Source organism: Pongo abelii, chromosome 12, assembly GCF_028885655.2.
Source record: "Pongo abelii isolate AG06213 chromosome 12, NHGRI_mPonAbe1-v2.0_pri, whole genome shotgun sequence".
Classification (NCBI taxonomy): domain Eukaryota; kingdom Metazoa; phylum Chordata; class Mammalia; order Primates; family Hominidae; genus Pongo; species Pongo abelii.
This window is the reverse complement of record NC_071997.2, coordinates 35,452,201-35,474,512: the sequence shown is the minus strand read 5'-3', so window position 1 is coordinate 35,474,512 and position 22,312 is coordinate 35,452,201. Positions and strand designations below refer to the sequence as shown.

The 22,312-nt window shown below is 46.3% G+C and overlaps 1 protein-coding gene and 1 long non-coding RNA gene across 4 annotated transcripts in view; one reads left to right on the top strand and one right to left on the bottom strand.

Moving 5' to 3' along the window:
* The first annotated feature begins 290 nt into the window (after window positions 1–290).
* The window catches only part of FHL2 (four and a half LIM domains 2), a 38,378-nt gene continuing 16,356 nt past the window's right edge, over window positions 291–22,312 (top strand). The window contains exons 1-3 of one of the 3 annotated variants that reach the window (XM_063713536.1): window positions 323–418; window positions 2,690–2,739; window positions 12,866–13,045. In XM_063713536.1, the coding sequence (XP_063569606.1) occupies window positions 12,890–13,045 (156 nt within the window). In that variant the 5' untranslated portion in view covers window positions 323–418; window positions 2,690–2,739; window positions 12,866–12,889. Of the gene's footprint in view, window positions 547–2,689; window positions 2,740–12,865; window positions 13,046–22,312 lie in introns of all 3 variants that reach the window. The other 2 variants (XM_002811729.5, XM_009236811.4) reach the window with 2 other exon arrangements.
* On the bottom strand, window positions 15,185–20,401 carry LOC129057635 (uncharacterized). The gene is made up of 3 exons (XR_008522264.1): window positions 20,163–20,401; window positions 17,625–17,706; window positions 15,185–15,294 (listed from the first exon to the last, which is right to left on the bottom strand). It is a non-coding gene; the product is annotated as an uncharacterized LOC129057635 (long non-coding RNA).

Below are 22,312 nucleotides of genomic sequence, written 5' to 3'. Positions count from 1 at the left end.
CTCCTGGGCGCAGGCAGAGATCCCGGTGTGGGCAGACCCCTGCCACTACGCCCAGGCCTCGTCCGAAACTCGCGCCCGAGAGCCCACGCCCGAGGCGACGCTCCCGATAACCACTGTGCTCCCAAGACCCGGAGGGCACGAAGAAAAGAGCCCTGGCAAACAAAGAGCACGGGCCGGGACCGCCGCAGCCCGGGGCGGGGGCACGGCAACCGCGAGGCCTGGGGGCGCCCGCCCCCCGCGCCCCACGCCCGGTGCCAGCGAGCCGAGGCGTGCATCTCCTTATATGGTCAAATGACACGGCGGGGGTTCTCGAGGGCGGGAGCCGCGCAGCGCTCCACTTGGCCGGCAGCGGAGCCGCAGCCACCAGCCGCCCGCGCCCGCCAGCCCCGTCCGGGAGTCCCCGGCCCGCTGCGGCGCCGTGAGTACCTCCAACCCCCTGCGCTCCGGAGGGAGGCCGAGGGGCTTAGCCACCAGGGCTCGGAAGAGGGGGCCGAATCCGGTGCGAGACCCAGGGAGAGGGGAGCAGAGCCGGAGTTGGGGAGACTGGTGAGAGGAGAGCAGAGCTGTGGGTCCGGGAAGACCACTGGGAGAGGGGAGCCGAACCGTGCGGGGAGAAGCCGGGAGAAAGGAGTTGAGCTGTGGGGTAGACCCGGGAGAGGACAGCCGATCCCTGGGGGTTGGGGGTGGGGAGACCACGGGGAGAGGGGAGCGGGGCAATGGGAGGGGTCTAGACCCTGGGGGCGCTGGAGCTCAGAGGAGCCCACCGACCCATCCCCAGAGGGAGGACTGCAGCCCGCGTCCTCACCAGGTGGGGCACCGCCATGCGGGCAGGGACCGGGCGAGCCTGGGTAAAGGCTGGCCGCGGGTCCTAGCCGGCGGCTGCGGGGAGGTGACGCTGTCCGCCTGCTTCCAGGCCCGATTCCCGAGCGGGCTGTCCTGGCACGGTGGTCTGCGCAGGGGTGTCCGGGCCATTTCTCTTTAGTAGAAATAAGTGGAGTTTGCAGTGTGACCTCGCTCCTTGACTCAGGTAGACATTTAATAACTGAGCCATTCGGTTAAAACAAAAATGGCTTATTTTTAATGAAAAAGATTCTAAGTGTTTCTTAAGTCGCACTCGTGTGATATCTTAGCATACCAGAAATTGAGGGAAGAAAATATTGACTGTTTTTCTGATTTTAAATGAATCAGTCATATTTATTTTCATATCCTCGGTCGGGTTTTAATTGGAAGTAGGCTAATCCGGTTAGCTGAAATGTGTAGCTGGCCTCCAAGCAGCAGTGTGCTTAGACATCCCTGAACTTAAGGCCCGCACTCCCTTCCACATATTTTGGAAGGTAATAAATCACAATTTGGGTTTAGAATCAGAACTGTCTTCAAAACACAACTCCCAATACATCTCACGTTTTTGCTGCTGACTCTACTAATGAGTGTTTTATAATAATATATTAAAGAAAAGAGGTTTTGCGCTATCCCAAAGATGTTTTAGACAAAAACAAAACAAAACAAAACAAAACAAAAACCATTTGCAGCAAGTCTTAGAAGTACAGGAATTCCTAGTCTATCAATTAAACTTTAATAAAACCAAACTCAAACAACATTTCATTGTGCATTTATATAAAATTTTTTCAAGTGTTACTGGATTTAGATCACCCCCCAGTTTAGAAGATCATCAGTTAATACATAGAATTGTGTTTCCATGGTGTTTATTAGCCTGCCATGGTTTAAAATGCGTTTACACCATCACATGTCGATGAAAGCTGATGATGGGCTTACTACAGACCAGGAACTGTTCTGGGCACAGAGGTTCTGTCTCATTTTAGCTCACCGTCTCGCAAATAGCCACAGGCAGATGCAGTAGGCTAGAGGATGCGGGGGACTGCATCTAGGCTGCCTAAATTTACATCCGGGTCCCTCAACTTGTGCAGCCTGGGCCGAGTCACTTAATCTCGTGGTGTCTCGATTTTCTCCACTGGGAAACACGGACAATGATATTGTCTTTTTGTTAGGGTTGTTAAAAAGCCTGGACATCATAGACAGTGTATACATGTTTGATAGCCTCATTTTTACAGGTAAAGACACTGAAAACAGAGATCAAAGTAACTTTAACTCAGGGTTTCCCAGGCTGTAAATGGTATCCCTGAGATCTGACCCCAGGCAGCTTAACTGGAGAACCTGAGTTCTAACCACTAAACGCACCACGGGAGGAACATTTGAATATTTATTTATTTTTTAACATTTGAATATTTCTATGAGGCCTTATGATGCATACTTTGACCCAAGATTGCGTGTTAAACCATTTCCAGTACTGAAAGATATTTAAATTGCAGTCAAAAACGCCCAATAGAATATTGCAAAAAAAAAAAAAAAAAAAAAAACCAGACTAGATATCAGGAGTAGTTTACTCCTGTCCTGTGCCGAGGGCCAGTTACTCAGCCTCTATGACTCAGGCAGCCTCCTTTGTCAGCACCGGGCCTGAGTTGCTAAGTGGCTCTCTGACTCAGATGCCCTGAGGTACAAAGTTCCTTGAGGTTGGGTGAATGGAAACATTAGACATTGGGTTCTTCTGTGCGGTTTTATTATGAGAATTTGATCAAAGCCACATTTATTAAGTGTCCATCTCAAGTTGCATTATACTGAGTTTGCTTCCTCAGGATGACCATCTGAAACAAAACACATGTGTTTTCTCTAGTGGATAGAACTGTGTCTTCCTGGAGACTAGGCTGGCATTTTGACTTTGGGGTGAGTCAAGTGAATTTCCTCTGTCATCCTAAATTGTGGATTTCAGTTTTAGCTCCTGTGATGGTTACTTTCATGTGTCAACTTGACTGGGCCATGTGGTGCCCAAACATTCAGTCATATGTTCTGGGTGTGTCTGGGAGGGTGTTTTTGGATGAGCTTGACATATGAATGGGTAGACTGAGTAAAGCAGGCTGCTCTCCATAATGTGAGTGGGCCTTGTCCAAACAGTTGAAGGCCTGAATAGAACAAAAAAACTGAGTAAGAGGGAAGCCCCCCTGCCGGACTGCTTGAGCTGGGACATTGGTCCTTTCCGCCTTTGGACTCACACTGAAACCTCGACTCTTCTTGGGTCTATAGAGTCTGCTCTTTTCAGACTGCAACTTGCACCATCGGCTCTCCTGGGTCTCCAGCCTGCTGACTGCAGGTCTTGGGACTTTTTCACCTTTGTAATTGTGTGAGCTAAATCACTGCAATAAATCTCTCTATGTACATCTCTTGTTGGTTCTATTTCTCTAGAAAACCCTGACTACTGCAGCTCTCTGGTAACATCTACTTAAAAAGTCTCCCCACCAACTGTCATTCTCCCTTTTTTTAAGATTTGATCACTACTTTGCTCCTGGGAGTCTTGGCTTTCCTCTTGCTGTAAAACATACTCTTTGCATGGGGATGTCACGAGGGGTCTGGAGCAGCATCTGGTCTCCCAGGTCCATCCCAGTGCTCGTGGGTGGTGTCTCGCCTGATGTGAACTTAGACTTCACACTCATCCTCAGCCTTCGTGACCCACGCCTTTACTACCCTGATTCTGTCTGCGGCTTCAAGATCCTCCAGGCATACGGTCTTGAGTGAGATGCGGGATGTCTGTGGCAGAAGCAGCTGCTCTGTTTTCATGGGTGAAAAGAATTAATGCCAGAATGACCTTGCAGTATGTAAATATGGAGCTTGTCAGTCAACAAGGAAATAGACCTGTCTGTTTGGGTTAATACAACTTTTGGAGCCAGTAAGAAGCAGGCAGTCAATGAATGAAGCAGAAGGAAGTGTGCAAGCCTCTCGGGACAGAGTCCTGTTGCAGTGTGCCGGAGAAACCCCACAGAGTGGCAGGACTGCAGGGAGAAGGAGGTGGCCAGTCATTCATGGAAGCTGCTGGACACCAAGGGAAAGGCCAGCATGGGGGTGGGGGTCATAGGCACCTCAGATGGGGGCTGGGAGAGTGAAGAATGAGCCGCACTTGGGAGGTGAGAAGAGACCCCTGCCATGAAGAAGAGTGGGTGGTTTTCGTTTTGTAGGTGTAGAAGTGTTCGTAACTTACTCAGGGAAGGCATGGTAGAGCCATAGCATACAGGATGGAGTCTCCCTTGGTCCCCACACTGGTGTGATTCATGGGCCCGAAGCCACCCGCCATTCTAGCCTGTGCAGCTATGGTTGTCCTGCATGGCTGCAATTGACGTGTTTTGAGATTAAATGACAAGATGGGATCTTAAAGGTGATTTAAATTATTTGGAGCTAGAACGAGACTGGAACTCCTTCATAGACTGTGTGTTTTATCTCAGCTTCCCAGTGCCTCACGTAGCACATGGAAAACAGTGGTTACTCAACACATTCTTGTCGGCTGGGTTCAAAAGGCTAAACGACATCAAAACAAATGTAACTCCTCTTGTAGTCATGGACTTCAGATCAGAAATTTGATATTTATTGTTTTCCCATTTATTTTTAGTATTCAATATTCAAAAGATAATTCAGAAGACAGCAGTTTACCTTATTCAAACATTGCCTCACACAGAACCACCAGAGATGAATGAAGATGTTTATTTTTTTTAAGTTGGAAGTTACCGGTTTATGTAAACTATAATACACCTCTGACACCTGCCTGTACATGCATGTAGTAAAGGCTCATTAAATTAATCCATAAATATATTATACAGTGGTAAGCATAGTCAGTTTTATACCTTACAAACTAAGATTGTTTAAAATCCAACAATTTAAAAATAGATTTCAAGTGGATGCTAGATACATTTTTTTTCTTTCTTTCTTTTTTCTCTTTCTTTCTTTCTTTCTTCTCTTTCTTTCTTTCTTTCCTTCTTTTCTTTTCTTTTTTTTCCAGGGTCTCACTCTATTGTGCAGGCTGGAGTGCAGTAGCTTTTCACAGGTGCCATCATAGCTCACTATAGCCTCAAACCCCTGGGCTCAAGCAGTCCTCCTGCCTCAGCCTCCCAGGTAGCTAGGACTGCAGGCACACATCACCATATCCAACTGATATAAATTTTTTTTTTTTTTAGAGACCGGGTCTTACACTGTGGTCCAAGCTGGAGTATAGTGGCAGCACTACAGCTCACTGCAGCCTCGAACTCTTGGGCTCAAGAGATCCTCTCTCTTTAGGAGCTCCAAGGCTTGATCCATTGTTCTAGTTTATAAAACAGCAACTTTCCTTGACATGATGGCCCTCTCCATTTTATCAGAATTTCTGTTTAAAACAAACCGTTTAGCTAGACAAATGAAGAGTGTTGGGGGTGAGCAGTTTTTGTGTGTAGATACTCCCATCCATAGGAAAACAAAATGGTGCAGAGTATTCTCTGAGCACATTTCCAGGTGTGAGAGTCCCGTGCCTTTGAGTGGAGGATCTTTGATTATAGGCACCACATGTCTGTAGAACATCAGGGCCTTCTGCTGACACCTGGAGACCGTGTTGGGGATCTGTGCATTCTTCCCAAAGCGGGCAGGACTCCCAGCTGGCTTTTTACTTTTTGACCTGGCCAGGCTGCATCCTGGACTGTGCAGCTGTGTGTTCGCATGGGATTGGAGTCCAAACACAATAAGAAGAGTTCTATCCGCTGCGGAAGCAGCAGCTTATCTGGAAGGAGGGACGAGGGCAGCCATGGAAGCTCATGATGTCGTATGCCAAACTACATTACATGTTGGGTTTGCTATGCAGAATGGATTGTTCACATAATATGTTTCTAATTTTTCATGCTTGATTTTTGCCTGTATGTTTGTACTCTGACATGCTTGTATTCATCCACCCGTCCATTTATTTGTTCATCCATTCCACAAGTATTCACAAACCCCTGGGTCCTGTGTGTGTTCCCTGCTGGTGAGGTCTCAGCGACAGGTAGTGGGCACCCTTCCCAATGCTTACGGTTGGTAGAGGACAGGGCAATTGCATGAAAACATTGCATTTTTATAATATATTTTTTAAAAGAGCCCACATAGACCAGTTTTCCTAATTGGCTCTGGAAAGCTCTGGTTGATTATTGATAAGCAATTGAACGTCCCACGTGGATCCCGGTGACATCTAAAGATCTAGGGACTGACTTACCGAAGCTGCTTTTGCATGTGTTGAAGGGCTGCATACAGGAAGGACTCGGGAACGTTCACAGATTTCTCCTTAGGAAATGACTATGTTAGAGGAGCCTCCTGCAGCGGGGTTGATAGGGAGAAGCACTTGGGGTTTCAAAGGGGGAGGAGAAAATGGGCCCATTGGGGTCAGATCAAAGTAGGTAGTCAATAAAAGGTGCACTGAAGAGGATGCTTAAATAGACTTCTTTTGCTAATCTGACCTCTTCAGGCTTTACCTGTAGGGATCTGCCAGGCTTCTGGAACTCCAAGGCCTGAGCCAGCAAGCCAAGGGAGGCTGTCTATCACGGCAGCCCCTCCTTTGATTGAAATCTTTCTGGTTAAAAAAAAAAAAATTAGCTGGGTGTGGTGACGCACGCCTGTAATACCAGCTACTTGGGAGGCTGAGACAGGAGAATCGCTTGAACCTGGGAGGTGGAGGTTGAAGTGAGCCAAGATCGGGCCACTGCACTGCAGCCTGGGTGATAGAGTGACACTGTCTCAAGAAAAAAAAAAAATGAGCTTCCTGGCATGTAGGGTCCTTGCCTCTCTTCTGCCTCATTTCATTTACCCTCCTCCTTCCTTTTTTTGTCCTGTCACCACCCCTCTCCCCTTCTCTTTACTCTTTCTGTTTCCTTTTCCCTTTATGTTCCTCCAGCTTTGACACTTTCCCCACTCATACTTTGTTTTATAGTTTTTGAATCTGAAAATTTAAAGATAGATCACATTGATAAGCTTGTGAACTTTTAAAATTAGTATGAATTGTGAGTAGTAGCTGTGCATTGTTGCTCCCTGGCCCTCTGAACCTTTATTCTTACATCCTTTTTATGTTGTTTTTTTTTTTCTTTGGAGACATGGTCTGTGTCGCCATGAGGCTGTTTCCTTGAGGCTGGAGAGCAGTGGTGCTATCATGGCTCACTGCAGCCTCGACCTCCTGGGCTCAAGGGATCCTCCCACCTCAGCCTCCTGAGTAGTGGGGACTACAAATGCATGCCACCACACCCAGCAAATTTTTTGTGTTTTTTGTAGAGATGGGGTTTCTCCATGTTGCCCAGGCTGGTCTTGAACTACTGGGCTCAAACGATATGCCTGCCTCGGTCTCCCAAAGTACTGGGACTACAGGCATGAGCCCCTGTACCCGACCTATTCTTCCATCTGAGTCAAAGCTGGGCTAGCGAGAGACTCAGAGATCAAAGCCTTCCCTGGGCCATCCCCAGACCTCCGAGCTGCACCTGGCACCTGCCTCACCCATTGCAGTTCCCTTGGCCTGGAGTCAAGCCTGTACCCTAAGATCCAGCTTTTTCAAATACCCTGTTCAGGGCCAAAGGGGTAATGACATCATGGAATGATTTAGCTTGGTGAGGAATAAGAACTCCAGGAAACTGTGATTTGGAATTTGATTCAATGAAATAACAAGGAGGGGTTGCGCCTTATGTTTGGGCATCTCCCTGCAAGCTGTTGCCTGATGCTTTCAGCATTCCTGTGTACCAACTAAGGAGCAGGAATTATTGATAACCTATCAGGAGGGATGTGGAGTTCAGAGAGAGTAAATGGATTGTACACAATTAGGTTAATAAGTCCTTGTAGAACCAAGATGTCCTACTTTTATTTGAAGAAATCATTCAGAAATGGACTCTGATACCCTGATACATTTTTTAGGAGTCATTGCCCCCCGTCTTGCATAGTAAAGGCAGGCTTCCATGCAGTAAACTTTGACTTGGCTGTCCATCTCCCCACTGCCTGCGAGGCACATCCAAGTCCATGAACAAGGCACGCAGGCCCTCATTGCCTTGGCTGTTGACTGGGTCTTCCATCTTCCTGGGCTCTCTGCCTACCCTACTCTGTCTCTCATTTCTCTGGCTTTGCCTACTCCACCCCTTGACCTGACCTGCCATATCACCTGGCTGACCTGTTCCTAGCACAGATAGCATCTCCTCTGGGATGCCTGCCTGCTCTCTCAGGGGCTCCTCCTCTGCGTGCCCATCATACCTGTGCACCTCCAGCACGCACTGAGTACGGGGCTTGGTAGTCTGTTTGGTATATATCTCTTTTCCTCACTAGATGACAAGTTCCTTGAGGGGAGGGGCCTGCATTTTATTCATCTTTGTATCTTCCGCACTTTTCATGACTTTAGACACATAGTTCCAGCTCAACCAATGTTTATTCAGTGAATGAATGAGCAATCAGGTATTTATGGGATTTAGAAAATGCAAGTGGCTCATGCCTGTAATCCTAGCACTTTAGGAGGCTACGGCAGGCGGCTCACCTGAGGTCAGGAGTTTTGAGACCAGTCTGGGCAACATGGTGAAACTCCGTCTCTACTAAAAAAAATATATATATATATGTATATATATATACACACACAAAAAATTAGCTGGGTGTGGTGGCGCATGCCTGTAATCCCAGCAACCCGGGAGGCTGAGGCAGGAGAATCACTGAAACCCGGGAGGTGGTGGCTGCAGTGAGCTGAGATCATGCCACTGTACTCCAGCCTGGGTGACACAGCAAGACTCTGTCTCAAAAAAAAAAAAATGCAAGTTATAGGAGATTTCTAATATAGGACAATAGGTATACTTTTAAACACGTTGTAATAGAAGGGAAGCTCTGAGCTTGCTTATTAGCTCATGGACTGTTTATTCTGATGCTCAGGGCTTGTGCAGTATGTAACTGTGTGGAACTCCTTCAGGGGCCTGCTTTCACACAGTGCATCCTGCTGTGCTCCTAGGTAGCAGCAGGTGCTCATTTTATGTTCTGCCCTGTTGGTTGGAGTAGAAATGCTCTCTGCTCATTGTAGAACTCTAGTGACTTCTTAGAAGATGAGGAACAAGGTAGAAGAGGGATCCACCACTCTCAGAAAGAATTCTGTAGAATTAGGAGCTGAACCACAGGGCCAAGTGCCTCCTCCCAGGTGGACCCACTGAGCAGATGGCAGCTGCTGCTGTTCCTGCTGGGAGCTGGTATCACTGATGATGATATTCATCATATCACTGATGATGACATTGGTCATGATGACATTCATAACCTTGGTCATACTTTGAGCAAATATGGAGCCCTACTTATTTTCAGAGTTTATTCTCTTAGGTTCTTTTTTATTTTTTTAGACGGAGTCTCGCTCTGTCACCCAGGCTGGAGTGCAGTGGCATGATCTCAGCTCACTGCAAGCTCTACCTCTAGGTTCACGCCATTCTTCTGCCCCAGCCTCCCAAGTAGCTGGGACTACAGGTGCCCGCCACCACGCCCGGCTAATATATATATTTTTTTTTTTTGTATTTTTAGTAGAGACGGGGTTTCACCGTGTTAGCCAGGATGGTCTCAATCTCCTGACCTCATGATTCGTCTGCCTCAGCCTTCCAAAGTGCTGGGATTACAGGCGTGAGCCACCGCACCTGGCCAGATTTTTTTGTTTTTGTTTTTTTCTGTCCTGGTCCTGTAGAATCAGAGGCAGTGGAAAACACACATCAGGTATATGAGCACCATGATCATGATTATTACCTCAGAGGAAAACAGGTCTACCCCTTTCACCAGCTGCCAACATAAATGGAGCTCTGCAGACATTAACAGAGGCTGTAGACTGTCTCCCTTCCCTAGCAGGGCTGGTGCTTGTCCTGACCCACACAGATGGCCTTTCAAGTTAGACTGGGAGTTCATTTTCTGTAAGTCAGATGGCTATTTGAGAAAGCTCAGTGGACCCACTTTTTCATAAATATGCCTGGGCTTCAGTTTTTCCATCCATAGAATGAGGATGTTGTCATAGATAATCTGGGGATTTGTTTCCAGCTTTTACAACTCCACGATTTATAGTTCTCTGTCCTTTCATGGTTCTTATTTCAAATTCCCAAATTATCATTCTTATGTTTGTGGGCACAGAATGGGCAGCGAGCCTCTTGTCCCATAGCTAAATCACACCCTTTATTGGAAAAAATATATATGTTGGAAAAACAGCTCTCAATTGTGATGAAATAAATGACAGCAACTTTCAAGGCCAATAACTGAACAATTACAGGAAAGCATTGAATCTTGTGCCAGCATGGCTGCTCCAACCCGAGATGGCTGCGTTACAAAGGATATTTATACGTTGGGTTTCAGAATAATAATTCAAGTGCTCAAGAGCCTCATCTTGTGATGTTATCACAAGAATGTCCAGACAATGTTTTCTTTAACTCCAGGAAGAGTGATTTAGAAGGACGGATCTTGCCACATGTGTCCAGCTGCATATTTATTGCTCTTGGAAGAGAATTATTCTGTAAACACAGAAATATCCAAGAATGAATTCTTGAAAGATGATCTTTTCCTTGCTTATAGTTGTCAGGATCATGTATACGCAATAGTACAAAATTACTGTAATCATAAACCAGGCGGCAATATTTTATTTGCATCAGAAGGTCTGATTCTGGGATTTTACTCTCCTATCTTTTGAAGACTGCAAATTGAACCAAGTTTTCTTAGAGCCTGTGAACTCTTGCTCAGAGTTACATAGCCAACCAGTGTACCTATTTTTTTTTTTTTTGAGACGGAGTCTCACTCTGTCGCCCAGGCTGGGGTGCAGTGGTGTCATCTCAGCTCACTGCAACCTCCACTTCCTGGGTTCAAATGATTCTCCTTCCTTAGCCTCCCGAGTAGCTGGGATTACAGGCATGTGCCACTACACCCGGCTAATTTTTTTTATTTTTGTATTTTTAGTAGAGACAGGGTTTCACCATGTTGGCCAGACTGGTCTCGAGCTCCCGACCTCAGGTGATCCACCTGTCTCAGCCTCCCAAAGTCCTGGGATTACAGGCGTGAGTGACTGCACCCAGCCCAGTGTACCTATTTAACAACAGAGAAAACTTTCCACTTTTAGCAAATGGAATATTGCCATTTATTCCTGAAGAAAATTGTCTGTGTTTTTATGGCTGTTTCTCCACACCAGCTATTCCTGTGGTAGGCTTTTTCTCTCCAGGATCATTCTAACATAATTTTATAGGAATGGTCATAAGAGGAGGGCCCGTCACTTGCTGCTTATGCACACCGCATATTCATCCTAGAAAAATGCAGTGTGCCGGGCATGGAGATGCCTTTTTTTAAACTTTTATTTCAGGTTTGGGGTACATATGCAGGTTTATTGTATAGGTAAACTCTTGTCACAGGGGCTCGTTGTACATATTATTTCATCACTCAGGTATTAAGCCTAGTACCCAAGTGTTGTCTTTTCTGCTCCTCTCTTTCCTGCCATCCTCCCTCCCCGCTCAAGTAGACCCCAGTGTCTCTTGTTCACCTCTTTGTGTTCATGTGTTCCCTCATTTAGCCCCCACTTACAAGTGAGAACATGCAGTATTTGGCTTTCTGTTCCTGCATTAGTTTGCTAAGGATAATAGCCTCCAGCTCCATCCATGTTCCCGCAAAAGACATGATCTCATTCTTTTTTGTGGCTGCATAGTATTTCATGATGTATATGTACCACATTTTCTTTATCCAATCTGTCATCGCTGGGCATTTAGGTTGATTCCATGTTGTCGGTATTGTGAAGAGTGCTGCAATGAACATTCATGTACATGTGTCTTTATGGTAGAATGATTTGTATTCCTCTGGGTGTATTCCCAGTAACGGGATTGCTGGACAAATGGTAGTTCTGTTTTTAGCTCTTGGAGGAATCACCATACTGCTTTCCACAATGGTTGAACTAATTTACACTCCCACCCACAGTGTATAAATGTTCCCTTTTCTCCGCAACCTCGCCAGTGTCCTGTTCCTGTTGGAAGGGCTTGAGGTATTGCCCAGGGAGCCACTGACTGCTGCCACTGCATTTCCGACTATTTGATATCGTCGTTTTGGGAAGTGAGTCTTTCCCTTTATCCTGCGCTCAGGGTACCTGGGCAGCTGCAGGATGATCTTACCCACAGGGAGCAATGATTCATCCTCAGGGACTTTGGCAGTTTTTCTTGTGCAAGGTCAGCTTGCACTCCCAGTGCAATACCGAGGTCAAGGGTAATAGTGCCCCCATTGCATCTAATCTCAGGTTTCCCAGGTCAGATCTCCCTCCCTTTTGCCACTGTGATTTCTTCCTATTCAAATCATGAATCATAAAGAGGAGCTCACGGAAAATCTTTTTATAGAAATGGACATATTATTTCTATGCCTGCCTTTCTATTTTGGAGGCAGGGAGAAGGGGAAGATGCAAGGCCGGGTCACAGCCGGACAGGATGGGGGCTCTGGTGCCAGCGCTTACCTGCATTTAAAACTGAGATAGCTTTTTCTGACACAGTAAAAAATAATTTGTGCTTTTCAAGAAGTGGAATGTGACCAGGTGTGGTGGCTCATGCCTGTAATCTCAGCAGTTTGGGAGGCTGAGGTGGGCAGATCACCCGAGGTCAGGAGTTTGAGACCAGCCTAGCCAACATGGTAAAACCCTGTCTCTACTAAAAATATAAAAATTAGCTGGGTGTGGTGGCAGGTGCCTGTAATCTCAGCTACTCGGGAGGCTGAGGCAGGAGAATCGCTTGAACCTGGGAGGTGGAGGTTGCAGTGAGCCGAGATCGCACCACTGCACTCCAGCCTGGGCAAAAGAACAAGACTCTGTCTCCAAAAAAAAAAAAAGAAAAAAAAGTGGAATGCATTCAAACACAAAACTGCCCTAGCTAATGAAAAAAAGGTGTTATCATTGAAAATTATGACCGATTAAAGGGTGAGTTTTAATTATTCATCCAGAGGAATTAGCCACCTTTTGGCTAAAGATGACAGACAGTGGGACAGTTAATGCCTTTGCCTGCACCTCTTTCAGAGAGTGCTTAATGGGACCTGGATTTTCTCTTCTTTTTGATAGGCTGCTGAAAAGCCAGGAGTCAAAATGACTGAGCGCTTTGACTGCCACCATTGCAACGAATCTCTCTTTGGCAAGAAGTACATCCTGCGGGAGGAGAGCCCCTACTGTGTGGTGTGCTTTGAGACCCTCTTCGCCAACACCTGCGAGGAGTGTGGGAAACCCATCGGCTGTGACTGCAAGGTACCTGCTGCGGGCCTCTGCTGGTCCCCAGCGCTCCCCTAGGAAACACGGGTTTCTCTGTGGTTTGTGCTGAAGCCCTGATCCACCATTGAAGTCTGTCTCTTGAGCCCCCTCTGAGGGGTGTGGACCCTGCATGTAGCCTTTCGGAAGCTTCTTCCCTCTAGCGAATGTGATCTCTGCCCACAAGCACTGGGTGAGGGCCTTGCCAGGACTTTTGTGTTTAGTGTCTCTAAGTACATTTTCTGTATTCTAGCAATTAGTGCCCTTATCTAACTACCCAGCTGCCTGCTAATACTGGAACTTTCTTAAGGGCAGTGCTCTCTTCCTCTTGTCTGTTTGCCCGTGGTGAGTAACGTGGAGCAGGTGCTGTGCTCAGTCAATATTTGATGAATGAATGTGTACATGAGAGAACCAGAGATGGTTCCTGGATAAATGGGTGCATAAAAGCACAAAGTCCTTGGAAGATTGTAGGCTCTTTTCCTTTAATGAGAGAAGGACAGGATTTGTATTGTTTTCTTTCAATGGGGAAATGTGTTCACGGCTCTCCTGGTATGGCACAGCGTTCAGCAGAGACCACTGGTCACTTGTACCAACTGCCCCATGGTTGAAGGTGGTGAACCCTCACCTGCACTTCTCAGCAGAACCTTGTTCCAACCTGGATTGCTGACGGACACCCTGGGGGACCCATCCGTAGCTCTGAGCTCTCTGATACCTTCACCTGCAAACGGCTTCTAAAACACACCAGTGAAACCCCTCACGTGGCTATCATCCTGAGTGCCATGAAACTGGCTACAAAATGGGGTTCCTTTGGCATCTCTAAAGGGATTCCCAACTGAATGGGCACCAAGTCAGTTCATGGCATTTTACTATCTCTTTTCTGGTCTCGTTGCTTTGTGCTCTGTAGGAATTTTTGCCGCTCTCCTCCCTGGTTGGTAATATCAGCACATTGCTGCTGACTGATTGACTTAGGCCATGCCTGCAGTTGGATCATTCTAGCACATCCCACATGTGTTCCTTCTATTTCCTTCTCTGATCACATCATTCTTAGGAAAGACAGGCATCAGAAGGCTGCACCATCACTTTCTGTTCCCAGGGATTTAGTGACAGTTGAGGGATGGTTTCCATCTTGTAGCTAAAGAGACCTCTGCCCTGAGCAGAGACGAAAGAGGTACAGCAGCAGCCCCCGAAACCAATGCTGCAGCCCTGTGTCTTTTGGCTTCAGGGCAGATGCTGTACTGAATGTAAAAGAAATGAAACTCAACAGTGGTATTGTGCCAAACCTTTGAAATACCATAAGCAAAAATAGCTGATCTGGCTACTCTAAAAGTTGTGTTATCTTCCTGTATCCCATCTTGCCTGCTGCGTGTCTCACTGTACCTGACGACCTTTCTCAGTCCCTTTTCGTGTATTTAACAGGCCAAGCATGAGAGCTCAGCCACCAGACTGCCCAGTTCCAGCCCAGGCTCTGTGTCTCACTTGCTATGTGGCCTTAGGTCAGTTACTTGACTCTTCCGTGTACATCTCCACATCTATAAAATGGGGAGAACCAGGCCAGGGGCATAGGCTCAAAGCCTATAATCCCAGCACTTTGGGAGGCCAAGGCGGGTGAATCACTTGAGGCCGGGAGTTCGAGACCAGCCTGGCCAACATGGCAAAACCCTGTCTCTACTGAAAATACAAAAATTAGCTGGGGGTGGTGGTGCATATCTGTAATCCCAGCTACTTGGGAGGCTGAGGCACGAGAATCACTTGAACCTGGGAGGCAGAGGTTACAGTGAGCCGAGATCATGCCACTGCACTCTAGCCTGGGACACAGAGTAAGACTCTGTCTCAAAAAAAAAAAAAAAAAAATACTGGGGAGAACCAGGGGTCTGCTTCATATGGTCTTTCTAATACGTAGATACAAGCCCTCGCACTCGCACGCGTACTCTTCTAGCAGCTGACAGGGTAAGCTCCAGACTGCCACCTTTCTGCTGACTACTTCCTTATTCTTTTTGTAACATGTCCCTTCCACACAGCTTTCAGAAGCTTCACCCTCTCTCTTTGTCGCTTTTCATTTTGGAAACATCAATAAACATGTCCAGTTTGAGGAAGAACTAGATAGCCCGAGAAAAATACAATTATAAAAGCTTTACCTGGAAAAGAAATACTTACGTAAGTGAGAGGTTCAGATATCATCTGGCAAAAGGTAAGTCTCACTTTCAAGGACAGATTTTGGATATTTGGGGCTAATCATCCCTGACCAGTGGCTGAAATAAAAACAAAACAAAAATCACTTGCTGTTTCTCCAGTGATTTAGTGGAAAGACCCTTAAAAGCCGTCATCCTTCTACGCATGTTTTATGAGCAAATAAACAAGAGTCTCCCAAATGGAGCCAAAATCATCAAGGCTGCTGTCAAGCCAGGAGTGAATTGTGCTGAACTTTTCAACCCGGATTAATGTTTTGAGATACGTGGGGTTACACTGTATGATTTTCTACATTTTGGAACAAAAAGAGACATTGAATTGAAGCGAGACCTTGGCATTTGGGGCTTTTGATGCTTTAGGCGTGCTTTTCTTGACTTTCAAAAATAATCAGGTAGTTGGGTTTGTAGTGGAAGCAATGATAGAAAAAAATGTTCCTGTTTTTTTCTGGAAGTAAAGCCCACAATCCTGGCAGGCGGGGAGATACCTGATAGAGGAATTGTGCTCTTAGGTCTGGTGGCCAATCTCTTCTCTTAAAATAGCACAGCCACCACAGGCCTCAGCTACTTCCCTCTGAAGGACGTGTTCATGTGTGTGAATTTTAAATGTTGGCATGCCTATGGGAATTAGGCTAATTTTGAGAGTCTTGACCTACTTAAATGAGACAGGCAAGACTTCAGAGCCTGTTCTATAGTTTGAACATCCTCTCTATGTAGCCACTGAATTGTAATCTTTATTTCTATTAAGTTACTCTGGGAAAATGCTGTGATCTCAAAGGGTAAAGATATTGATTTGTATGGCCAGTGTAATAGTGGAGAATAGGCAATGCTAATACAATTTTATGATCCTCTGGCATTACACACTTCCTGAACGTTTTCTTGGATACCTGTTAGTATTAACAAAATATTTTCGTAGACTGATTACAGAGTTTTTGGGGGATCTACCTACGTTCTGGGCTTCAAAAATTCAACAAACTAAAGAAAAAATAGGGCTGGGCACAGTGGCCCATGCCTGTAATTCCAGCACTTTGGGAGGCCGAGGCAGTTGGATCACTTGAGGCCAGGAGCTGGAGACCAGCCTGGCCAACATGGCGAAACCCCGTCTCTACTAAAAATACAAAAATAAGCTGGGTGTGGTGGCATGCACCTGTAATCCCAGCTACTTCAGAGGCTGAGGCAGGAGAATCATTTGAACCTGGAAGGTGGAGGTTGCAGTGAGCCTAGATTGCGCCACTGGACTCCAGCCTGGGTGACAGAGCGAGACTCCATCTTAAAAAAATAAAAGTAAAAAATAGGCTGGCCAATAACTCCAGAGATGGCTGCTAATACTGTGCATTTAACAAATTGGTGATTTTAAGCCCTGGGCGACACACGTAACCTAGACTTTGACTGTTCCATGGGTCTGCAAGCAATGCCATGAAATTGGACAGGCCACCGTACCCACCCATGTGCTTAGAGGGTGCTACGAAGAGAAAAAAATAACAATAAACAAGAACAAAAGATCTGCAGGTCAGAAACTAGCATTCAGGGTTTAGTTTCCAGTGGCAGTCATCGAAACCATTGTGTATCGCCTGATGACTTGTTCCAGGCACTTGTAAATGCCTAAACTGCATGATCTAAATTGCTCCTAACACCCTATAGGTAGGAACATTTTTCATTCCATTTTATGGGGTAGCCGCTGAGGCCTAGAGAGGATGAGGATCTTGCCAAGGGTTAAAGGGATTAGGAAGTATCCGAGGTATCATTTGAGCCCAGACCCGGAGGGTCTTCACCTAGCATGTGATGCCACCTGCCACCTGCAGCTTCGGGCAGGACCCTGTCTATGCGACTGTCGGGCCAGATGTGGTCAGTCCTTATGAGTAAGAGATGGTGACCACCTGGCCTCAATCAAGTGACCTTCAGTCAAAGGCCCCTACTCTTCTCATGGGCCCCTTTAGATGGTGATGATTACATTGCAGAATTGAGGCTCAAGTTGTTTCACAAACTCTTTTTCCAGCTTTTGCAGTTAACAGGAAACATTGAAGTGATGATCAAATTGGCTGTAAAAGTCTCAGTTAATGTTTGGTAATGGACAGAAATGTTCAGTGATATTTTGGCAGAAAGCAACCTGGCAGGGCTCTGAAATAGGAGACGAAGGTTTTCACACATACAGGTTAAATCTAGATGCCCCTGGTATATTTTGGAAGGTTTCTGACCAAGCCTGGTGAAAGGTGTAAGGTCAGGTTTGAAAAACCCACCCTTCTGTCCTCAGTGTGACACAGGCCTCCCTTGCTGGTCTTTCTGGACCCTTTTCTGGGAAGAGCGCCTACTCCAGTCACATTCTTGGGGTCCAGCCTGCCAACCTGGTGCTTTTTTATTTGTTGGGGTGGTTTTTAAGTTCTCAATGAGCAAATTACCTTTTTGGATCTTCTTCCATGTAGAATTTGTCCACAGAGTTTGTAACGAGCACTGAAAACGCATATTTATTTGGATTTCCTCCTACAAGAGAAAAATCTGTTTGTGAAGGGAATTTAATCAAGCAGGGTCCTAGGATCAGGAGCAAAGCTGTCTGGATGGATTCCATGAGAAGGGCCTGTCAGTGCATGAACTTGGCCTGTCAGTGCATGAAACCAAAAGTTCAGCCACAAGACATAGCAGCAGAGGTGCACAGCACTCAGCAGTGACCTCGCATGCACCGAGGCTGGACCCCGGAGCCAAATCTCCCTGGCTCCACCTTTGACAACCTGCGCGAAGGGGCAAGTCCTGCCACCTATAAGCCTCCGTTTCCATGTCTACAAACTGGGATTCCTAGCTCACAGGACTGTCGGGGTAATTGAGTGAGTTAACGTCTAGGGAGCACCTGTGACATGCCAACACAGAGCTGTCATTTCTGCTGTTGTCCATTTTTCTGCATTTTTATTTGTAAGGATTTGAAAGAATGTACAGTTAGAAACCTGATGATCTCAAGCAGAAAATATCTTTTCATAATGCTGAGCATGAATGACATGAGAATCCATGTCTGAAGTGAAATCGTATAGATCTGAAGAATGGTTGGTGCCAGCCCTGGTGGAATGGGGTGCGAAGGAGGGAGAATGAGAACCAGACATTTCAGTCTGGGTGACCCTGCCACCCAGAGCCACCTTCCATTAACTGAGGGGTCCAGGGCTCCCTCCAGGCCACTTGCCACTAAAGCTCAGCTAAAGTCTCAAAAAGGACACATTCGGAGCCAAGCAACAGGCACAGCCCATGTTAGGAATGTTTCTGAAATGGAAAAATACAAAACCAGAAAGGAAGTGTGTGGGCCTAATCTTACATGTTTATCAACATTTTACTGCAATGTATGACATTTCTGTGAGCACAAGATTAGCCTTGGTATTTTTTTCTGGGAAGTATAAAAGGCTTTTTTTTTCTTTCTTTTTGTTTTCAATTTCTCTCTAGAGGAATTTAAAACCGGATACTTCCATCTTAAAGTTCTTGAGCAAGTCTGTCAAAGTGTCCATATTTCTTACTGTGTTGCCTTTCAGCATCTAAGTGCTATCTCTGTTACACTCACGTTTGCTGTTCACAATGGAATACTAATGAAATAGCAAAATTAAGCTACTGGCATGGTGCTAATAACTGAAACTAAAAATCAGTTTGGAGCTTTTCTGTTTGGAAAGAGTCACTTAGCCGGGCATGGTGGCTCAAGGCTGTAATTCCAGCACTTTGGGAGGCTGAGGCAGGAGGATCACTTAAGGCCAAGAGTTTGAGACCAGCCTGGGCAATATAGCAAGACCCCTGTCTCTAAACAGATAGATGATAGATAGACAGACAGAACAGATAGACAGAAGAAAAGAAAAGGGTCACTTGGCACTAGGTCTTCGCAGGTAAAGATTCAGAGTGTGGTAGGAAGCACAGGCTCAGGAACCCGGGTCTAATCAATGACAATCTCGCTTCTAGGCCTTTTGGTGGCATTTTCTAGTCTACCTCTAAGCTCTAGCGAATCGTGTGGCTAAAATCTTCCCTCCTGCTGAGACTCAGAGAATACCATATTGGCCAAGATCTCTAAAACAATCAAACCTGGCAGTATTGAGTTACCTTCCTCTTATCATAAAGTCTTTCCTCACTTCCTCCTTACTGTGAACTTTCTTAAGAAGCGAGTCCAGGAGGAAATAGTGACATGAATTTATTAACTTGATTCAGACTTCTAAAGACAACACAAACCGGGCGCCCCATTCGGAGAGTGACAGGGAAACCCCATGGCATAATTAGTTACCTACGAGTTTCCAAATAGGATTTGGAAAGAGACATACAAGCTAGGTAGCCGGCGTGGCACATGGCTTCCCTGAAGCCAGCATTGCCCTGGCCAAGGAAGCTTTGCAGAACAGATGAGATTTCAGCTGGGACTTGCAGCCAAGTGGGATTTGGCCTTTTGGGGAGAAGGGAAAGGGCATTCAAAGGCCAAGGACAGAGTATGGTCAAAGGCATGGAGATGAGGAAGAGGGGACCAGAGCAGAGGGTCAGGTTGGAAAGTGAGTTGGGGTCAATCTGCAAAGGGGCTGACGTGCCAGGTAAAAAAACAGGAGCACAGTTTAGTTTTGTCGGATCATTTCAGGTGGAAGGGCAGTGGGAATGTTGGAGAAAACACTTTTTGGTGTCGTTACATTGAATCTACTCATCTATAAGAATAAAACTTTATTTCATAGAGTTATTGTATGGCTCAAAATAGGTATGAAGAATTAAGAAAAAGAATTTTAGATTTAAAAGGGCTGAGAAAATGAAAAAGCACCTACAAAAGTAGAGTGGTAGAGTTACCAACGTGGAGCTTTGAGGTGGCAGATATTCTCATTGTTAGGACTGTCTTCATAAGGAAATGTAGGTTCAGCAAGTGACACATTGAGGCAACTCTTCTCATTATTAGCTGTGGTCTAAATAGTGACTTATACTAACATCCATTGAGCAATTGTAATACATACCAGCAACTGTTATACATGCTTGTTACAGCCAGTAGTGGGTCCATTATTCCTGCTGTACAGGTCAGAAATCTGGTAAGAGAGGTTCAATTACTTGCCCATGGTGATGTACCTGGCATAGGGAGGAGCCAGGATTTAAGTTTAGTCGATCTGGCATTTGGGCCCTTGAATTGAACCCCTAGAGTGAAATAACCAAGCAATTTAATCACATATTCCTGGGATCCCAGAGGGGCAGGCGCTTGGCCCACAGTGATACAAGAGATGTGGACTGTGGGACCTCACGCTCTCCCATCCTGCTTGCATGCAGCAGGCATTCAGGCATTTCTCCCTGTACTACAGCAGGGAGGTGGGCCACTTCTGTTCCCACGGAGGACCCACCAACAACAGTGATGCATGCTTGTTTATAGAGTATTTTTAGTTATTGTACACCACAAAACTTAAGAACGTGAGCATAGGTTGATATTTATCTTCAGGGAAAAGAGCTTCCTTTAGAAGGTTTTAGAATTAGGAACTGCTGCATGCATATTCACTCAGGAATGCGTATGTGGGCAGTCATAAAGGTAGGCTGAGAGAAACATTGTGGAGCTGAGTGCAGATGGCCCCAGGGAATGATGCCGAGATAACGCAGCCCTGGGCAGGAAAAGGCACTTTGTGGAAGGCACTCTGTCTTCTGTTTCTTAGGACAAAACCTGGATCTCTGCATGCCCCAACCCGAATGGGATGGGGAGCACTTTCAGGTATCCACTCTACACCAGCCTGAAGGGAAAGGGCAGCATCTGGCAAGGAGCCAAGGCGAAATGGTTCCCAGGGGATATAGTAGACCAGGTTGTCCTGAGAGAATGCAGCCTGCACCTTGCGAGGTGGGATCCGATAGAGCAGGGTGTGGGGGGACAGGCTGCGCCTGCAGAAGGTCTCCAAGTCTTGCGTGGATGCTTAGTCGAGTAACATGTGGATAATATCCACATTTAGAGGGACAGTTTCAAGTGTCACATGTCAATGAATCAGTCTTAAACTGTAGCTATTGCATTTTTGTGCCATAAATATTAACTGTAGGAAAAATGGAATTCTGCAGTGCCTTGGACCCATGTGCATGTCTTAGCCGGCTTTTCCATGTCTGTCCAGGCACGCTGATGTGCTCTTTCCTCCATCTGGGGACTTAATGACCAGAGCACTGGCTGTGGTGACATCTAGTGGCTTCGTTTTCCTGTTGACCTTGGAGATTTCTCTCTCAGTTTTTCTTGAAGGTCAGTCCCAAAAGGCAAATTTTCTAGAAACTGTATTTCTTTTCCCTCTCTTGTCACTGATAACTTGCCACCCCTCTGTGCGTAATGCCTCCTCCCTGGGCAGGGCAGCCACCGTGTAAAAAGTAACTATCTTCCCAGAGAGAGGCCAAGGATCTCCTCCCCTCTCCCTGGCGCCTGCTCCTCCGGGTCTCTTGTCCCAGCCAGACAGTGACTCTTGGGTCATGGAAAACATTCTGCAGCTTTTCCCCAAACGAGCAGTCCTCTATGAGGTGGCTCGCCTGCACAGGGGGACAGAGATAACTTCTGAAAAGGTGTTTTTTACCTACTACATAACAATGAAAACTTACTTTTTTTTCTTTTGGAGACAGTTTCACTCTTGTTGCCCAGGCCTGAGTGCAATGGCGCAATCTTAGCTCACTGCAACCTCCACCCTCCACCTCCCGGGTTCAAGATTCTCCTGCCTCAGCCTCCTGAGTAGCTGGGATTACAGGCATGCACCACCACGCCTGGCTAATTTTTGTATTTTTAGTAGAGATGGGGTTTCACCATGTTGGCCAGGCTGGTCTCGAACTCATGACCTCAGGTGATCTGCCCGCCTCGGCCTCCCAAAGTGCTGGGATTACAGGCGTCAGCCACCTCGCCTGGCCAAAACTTACTTTTTTATTCTTTTAATTATGGTAAAATACACAGAACATCACACTTACCTTCTTAACCACTGTTAAGTGTACTGTTCAGTAGTAAGTGCATTCAGGTTGCTGTGCAACCAATCCCCAGAGCTTTTGCTTCTTGCAAATCTGAAATACTACCCCCATCAAACCCATTTACGCCTAGTATTCCATCAGTGGAACGCTAAAGCATGTGGGAGTTATGTATATCTTACTGCTCAAGATCATCGCCAAGGTCTGATGG